The sequence below is a fragment of the Priapulus caudatus genome, unplaced genomic scaffold (assembly GCF_000485595.1).
Source record: "Priapulus caudatus unplaced genomic scaffold, Priapulus_caudatus-5.0.1 Scaffold665, whole genome shotgun sequence".
NCBI lineage: Eukaryota > Metazoa > Priapulida > Priapulimorpha > Priapulimorphida > Priapulidae > Priapulus > Priapulus caudatus.
In genome coordinates this window covers 84,682-91,600 of record NW_014577726.1, presented here as the reverse complement: position 1 = coordinate 91,600, position 6,919 = coordinate 84,682, and the positions used below count along the sequence as shown (strand labels likewise).

General features: G+C 50.7%; 1 protein-coding gene across 1 annotated transcript in view; it reads left to right on the top strand.

Moving 5' to 3' along the window:
* LOC106812597 overlaps positions 1–6,616 on the top strand; it is a gene marked incomplete in the record, with an annotated part of 33,576 nt that extends 26,960 nt beyond the window's left edge. Inside the window, 6 exon segments of the mRNA XM_014816506.1 lie at positions 2,661–2,793; positions 3,290–3,372; positions 3,613–3,689; positions 4,003–4,206; positions 4,446–4,641; positions 4,830–6,616. Coding sequence (XP_014671992.1) covers positions 2,661–2,793; positions 3,290–3,372; positions 3,613–3,689; positions 4,003–4,206; positions 4,446–4,641; positions 4,830–6,616 — 2,480 coding nt within the window.
* Positions 6,617–6,919: the final 303 nt, after the last annotated feature.

The window sequence follows — 6,919 nt, the reverse complement described above, 5'->3', positions numbered from 1 at the left end:
CCTGAACCCTGCGTTAACACAGCGTACCAAGCACTTCCCTGCGTGAAAACAACGACAAACATGAACCCTGACCGCGTTAACACAGGTACAAGCACTTCCCTGCGTGAAACAACGACAAACATGAACCCTGACCGCGTTAACAACAGGTACAAGCACTTCCTGCGCGTGAAAAACAACCGACAACATGAACCCTGACCGCGTTAACACAGGCTACAAGCACTTCCCTGCGTGAAAAACAACGACAAACATGAACCCTGACCGCGTTAACACAGGGTACAAGCACTTCCCCATGCCTGAAAACAACGACTAAAACATCGAACCCTGACGCCGCTTAACACAGATACAAGCACTTCCCTGCGTGCCAGAAAACAATGATAAACATGAACCCTGACCGCGTTAACACAGGTACAAGCACTTCCCTGCGTGCCAGAAAACAATGATAAACATGAACCCTGACCGCGTTAACACAGATACAAGCATTTTCCTGCGTGCCAGAAAACAATGATAAACATGAACCCTGACCGCGTTAACACAGAAACTCAATAATATTTACCAAACAGAATTGCACGCCCTTTTGTTTTAATTATGTTCGCTTGTTTGAGAACGCCTCATTTTGATTTTTGAGAGTCGTGACACGATAAAATTTATTGCTGGTATGATGTGGTTAAATCAATTAAGCTATAACTGCATAAAATCTTGGTGTTTTGAATGTTGGTATAATCAGTGATATTTCCACTGTCAGGTGAGACTATATTCAGCTATATTTCGTTTTTCTGAGCCAAAAAAACTCGCAATAATCACTTTAACACAGATACAAGCACTTCCGGCACAGATGGTAAATAATGAATAATTAACGCCTAGTTGCAACAGAGGTGCAACAAGTACAAACACCTTCCTGCATAAACCGAAAACAATGACAGAATTAATCCCTGTTCCATGGTGGACCAACAGGAACAGGCACTTCCCTGTGGGATGTGCACACAACCCATCACTTATCTGTACGTGGATAGAAAATACGGACATTCAGACATCAAACTTGCCCCTACTTTACACTCAGCCAGAGATGCGATGGAGAGAGAGTGGACTTATGAATGTAGTCAGTCACTGGCAGCAACAGAGAGACAGGTTTTATGATAGATGCTAGTTCTTACTTGTCTTGCATTCGGGAGGTAGGCAATCACGGTGAATTGAATGCCAAACGAATGCAGAGTAAAATCATTTGCAGCGATGTACTTACAGAAGTGATTTCCTGGCCCTGCGTATGGTGACTTTGAAAGCTGCAAACAGTCCAGGATTTATTCCAATCGTGAAACAGACAAGATGTGCGTGTGTGTACATTTGGTGGTTCATTGATGACTTGGGCTTCGAATACAGGTCATAATGTTACAGCTACACATGCACTCTAGAGACACAGCTCGACTAACTTTGGTGCCGTGATCCAGAATTTCGGTGCGGTCTTGCTCGATGATATTAAACACATAATGAAAGTGTCAATGACACTGTAGCTCACCACAAAAAAGGACACAAATGAGTGAGTGAGAAGAAGTCAGTTTTAATTGAGCAACCATCGACGTACATTATAGAAATGAAGAGTATAATGCGGAGAACTTCCATTATATACTCTGCATAATTATATATGTGTAATTTTTATGTTAAAATAAATGTTTGAGATGTGAAAGTCTGAGATGAGGGCGAGTGATAGCGTTACACCTAAATAATCGCCATTTAACGTTTTTATAATATTCAGATTTAGGCACTGCCTAAAAGCGCGAGCTCCCGATGTGTAACGTGTAAGATTGATAGATACACTTATTCCACGTAGCTGCTATATACCACGTGACAATGGCGTTTCCCTGCCCCATAACACAACTTTTGTCAAAGGTTAATTAGTTGCATGGAATGTTTACTTCGTATGGAGTTTTTCTAGGCGGTAGCACCAACGGTTGCCATCTGTATATCGCAATAATAATTTATAAACCAAAATGAATCACAATTTGTGATGGTAGATGGCGCTATGCCCGCTTTGATGTTTCTTAGCGATGGCGTTCGAAATAAATAGGTTATGCTGCGTTCCGACATGTTTTGTAAAACTTTACTCTAATATATTCGTTTTATCGCAGGGTGGAGAGGAAATACCAATTTTGCATTAAAGATATTGTCAATGAAATCTTGTAAAACGAACCAGACGAGTGTGACACCACAGACTGTTATCTGGCGTGTCTATTTATAATATTATGCTATATAATTGCCAAAACCTACCTAATTTCCATAATTTTTTTTAAATATCAAAACCCCAGCCTTATTCATTCACATACCAGAATGAGCAAAATCCGTTCAACCTGAACTGACTAATGCAATTCCCATTTTTGCCAAAAAATTTTCCGTGGCCTCGAAAGAACGCGACTGGCGTGCAGCCAAAAAAGGACTTCAATATGTGAGGCATAGCAGTAACACAATATACCCAATTTCAAACATGTGGGTCAAACGGTTCCTGAGTTATCGAGGTCAGCGTTCATGTTTGTCGTTGTTTTCACGCAGGGAAGTGCTTGTACCTGTGTTAACGCGGTCAGGGTTCATGTTTGTCGTTGTTTTCACGCAGGGAAGTGCTTGTACCTGTGTTAACGCGGTCAGGGTTCATGTTTGTCGTTGTTTTCACGCAGGGAAGTGCTTGTATCTGTCGGGACTCATCCCGGAACCGATGACAGCGATGGACGACTACAAGATGCTGACGTTTGGCATTGGCTTCACAAACATTGTCGCTCGCACGTCGCGCGGCAGCGCTGACCTGAAGAGGTAAGCTCTCACGCGCGCCCCCCACTCCCCCCAGGTGATCACTCACAGGACACTCGTGTTGTCACATGATGCAGTCACGCGCGCCCCCCGCTCCCCCTCCCCCCAGGTGATCACTCACAGGACACTCATGTTGTCACATGATGCAGTCACGCGCTGTCTGTGTGTTTTCCAATGTTCCGCGTGTGTTGAATCACAAATGCTGCGATAAGCGTAGCGTTGGCGCTCCGGAAAGATACACAGACTGTAATCGCATTTAATTGAAAATCCGCGTGAGTAGAGGCCTGCCTGGTCGCCAGAGGGCATACCGTCATCTACACACCTGCTGCCAGGTTGACGTTGTCAGCAGTTTTCTGGCAATTTTGTGACAGTGCTGTGAAAAATGAGCCTGTAATAATTTATTGTGTCAGCATCTAACACGTTTTCACTGTCATAAAATAAAAGTTTTATTTACTCACTTTTTCCGGTATCACTTTCACCAACAAATTCTTTCTACTAGGAAAGAAATCAAAGAAGGTGGGGAGATCCTGCTAGAGAAAATTAAGGCTATTAAACCAAAGATTGCTGTATTTAATGGCAAAGGTGAGAACTTGGAGAGGTAGAGTATGCCTCTATGTCAGAGCAGTTTGCCATACCAGTAATCATAATAATGAGCTGGTCTACTTTCATGGTAACATTATGAAGTAGACATGATGCACTTTAACAGTTAATTGAGTCGGATTATCTTCTATAGGTATTTGTGTTCTACTGAGTTCTTTAAAATCGTGCCCTACCAAATATTCATATTTTCCCCCTGATTAATTAAGATTGTCCGTCTTCTAGGTATATATGAAGTATTCAGCCAAAACAAGCTGGAATGTTTTGGCAAGCAGCCCAAACCTATTGAGGGGACCAACACTGTAAGTAACTTACTGCATCATCATTGAGAATTAAAGTCATTTGCCTATACATGTCACGTGTCACATTTTGACCTTTTAACATTTTGACATTTTGACATTTTGACTGCTTATATTGGCTCTATATTATGCCAGAAAACTAAATACGTCCCTCCCTCTCCTTTCATCTCCCCTTCCCCTTCATCATCCTCTTGTTCGTCATCTATCTCCCTCTCACTATTCCCTTACCCTCCCCCCTCCCACCATACATCACCTGTGCTTGACTGTCTTCTGCTGCATGCTAGCTACACATCATCATGAGTGGCTTGCTCTGCAGGTGATATATGTGATGCCGTCATCCTCGGCTCGCTGTGCCCAGCTGCCGCGTGCGATTGACAAGGTGCCCTACTACCTGGCACTGAAGAAACTCAGGGACTACATGCGCGGCAGCGTCGCTACACTCGATGACTCGGAGATTGTCTTCTCCGACGTGAAGCTGAAGAAGTTTGAGAATGGTGTCAAGGTCAAGGAGGAGGCAGCAGTGAGTGATGTCAGGAGGATGGGGGTGAGGGGTGCTCGTGTGTGGGTCAGTGATTCACGATGTTACTGTGTTTGTATACCATGGGTATTTATTATGAACGTGTGGGTACGTGCGTGCGTGCATGCGTGCTCGTGTGTGCGAGTATGCGTGTGTTTATGTGGGTATATGTGAGTGTGGGTACGTGTGTACGTGTGTGCGTGTGAGGGTGTTGCTCTGTAGCACACATTCCATGCCTGCAGGATGATGGATTTGAGGGAGGCATGAAGATCAAAGAGGAGGTGCCGGCTGTGAAGCCCACACTCACGAAGGAGGACAATGCCGGAGAGACTCCAAAGAAGAAGAGGAAGCGGCGGAAAAAGTCAGAGATTGAGCAAGAGCGAATCGAGAGGCAGCAGCAGCAGCAGCAGCAGCAAGGTGCGCAAGTCTGTAACAACGGTAAGCATGGCTTCTCATCATCTCTCTCTCACTGTCTGTCTCTCCCCCTCTCTATCTCTCTCTCTATCTGGTATGTATGTCTTTTGGGCGTGTGTGTTAAGGGCATCAGCATTGTGTTATGTGTCATTGGCGTGCACAGCAGTCGTACCTTGAAACGAGTAACAATGTCATCTTTGTCTCCGTGCCAGGTACCGCCGCAGCCCTGCACCACGGCCTCGCCGTGGCCGACCCCACTGCACCGCTGCACCCGCTGCACACTGCTGCTGCCGCGACGCTACATGCGCAGGCCGCAGGTGCTGCGGATGGCCAGCTGGCACGTCTTGGTCCCGCTGAGGCTGAGGACACGTTGCGGGACCTGGGACTGCTCGACCCAGCCGCGTTCCGCAAGCATGAGGTGCTCATCCGGCAGCAGGAGAATCCTGTGCTACATGCTGCCACCAGCGGCACCACCTGGGGAGACGGTGGGAAGGTGATCCCCACTGATAACGAGGGGGCGTCTGCTGGCGCCACCTGGGGAGAGGAGTCAAAGGTAGTCCCGACAGCCGCCGGTGGCACCTGGGGGAATGATGTAACGGCAGTTCCTGCCAGCGCCACCTGGGGAGAAGAGGCGAAGGCAGTCTCTGCTGCCAGCGCCACCTGGGGAGATGATGCGAAGGCTGCCACCGGCACCACCTGGGGAGAGGAGGGGAAGCACGCTGCAGCGGCAGCGGAGTGGGATCTGCATCAGGATCCAATTGACAAGGAGCTGCAGGAGATGATAGATCAGCATCGTGTTGGGGAGGATGCGCGTGGGGGCGGGGTGGCGGCTGCTGCGGGGTCCCCCCTCAACCCCCCCGCGGGCGGGGGAGGAGCCACCGCAACACCTCTTACCCCACAGCATCCCGTCACGCCGACGGAGAAGATGGGGGAGAAGCCCTATGATCATCATCAGCAGCAGCATCATCAGCATCATCATCAGCAGCAGCAGCAGCAGCAGCTCGGAGGAGGCATCAAGCAGGAGTCGATGTGGAATGATGCAGCGTATGGCATCCCCTCTGCTGCCGCTGCCGCCACGCTGGCCTGCCACCAGGGGGTGAGCCCACCGGCGGCCGCGTACGGCATACACGCCAGCTCCCCCACCGCGCAGCAGCAGCAGCAGCAGGCACCCGTGACACCTGTTGTGGCCCCCGCTCCCTGTCACGGCAGCCCCGCCACCTCTACCTCACACGGCTATGGCGGCGGCGGCGGGGCGGTGACGAGTCACGCGCCACCAGGGGGCACCACCGACTTTCTCGACCTTGCCTACAGCAGCTTGCCGACGATCAAGACGGAACCACGCAGCACATTCCTCGGTCAGTACGACGAGGGCGCCACCGGCGGTGCCGACGCAACCGCCGGCAACTACAGCGGCGGCAATGGCAGCTACCCAGGGGGCGCCACGACGGCGGCGTTCACGAGTCAGCTGGCGGCGGCGGCGGCACAACGGTCGGTCCTCGCCTCGCCGTTTGCTGCGTCGCGCGGCTACGCACCGCCGACCTACATCGACCCGCCAAACCCCGGCGCCCCCTACCCAAGCTTCCTTGGTGCCGCCGCGCAGAAAGATTACGCGGGTGCGCTGAGCCGGCCGCAGGGCATGATCGCGCCGCACCAGCCTGCCTACACGCACTCGCCAGCTCCATTCTACCTGCCGCAGCACCCCGCTGCCAGCCCGCTGCCCGCCGCTGCTGCTGCCGCCGCATTCGCGCAGCATCCGTACCACCACCACCACCACGCGGCTGCGGCTGCCGCGGCTGCTGCCGGTTACCACCACGCCAGCACGCCACACCACCCGCACTCAGTGTACCCATCCACGTACCCGCCGCCGCCGCCGCCGGGCATGTACGGTGATGGCGGCGCGATGACCGCCGGCTACTACCCGGCCGCTCAGATGCCCGGCATGGGCTCGGTGAGGGTCAAGCAGGAGCCAGGCAGCTACTTTGGCCACTGCCCGTACTAGACACGGGCAGGGAATGACGAACGCAGGGGTCGCGCGCGTGGTGTCGGCCTTTTCTGTGGTTTCGGTCTTTGGGCTTGTACATAATAATGTAATAATGCGCGCACGGTCGCTCCGTGTCTCGCGAGATGTCGTCGGGCACACGCGTTCTTTTATCGGAGAGGTTTATCGTATTATTATTATTATCATTGTTGTTGTTATTATCATTATTGTTAATATTTTTTGCGTGGCATTTTATGCTTAATTTATGTTGTCGCGTGTCTAGTGGCAGCCCCACCGTCCCCCGTCCCCCGGACTCGCTGTGGT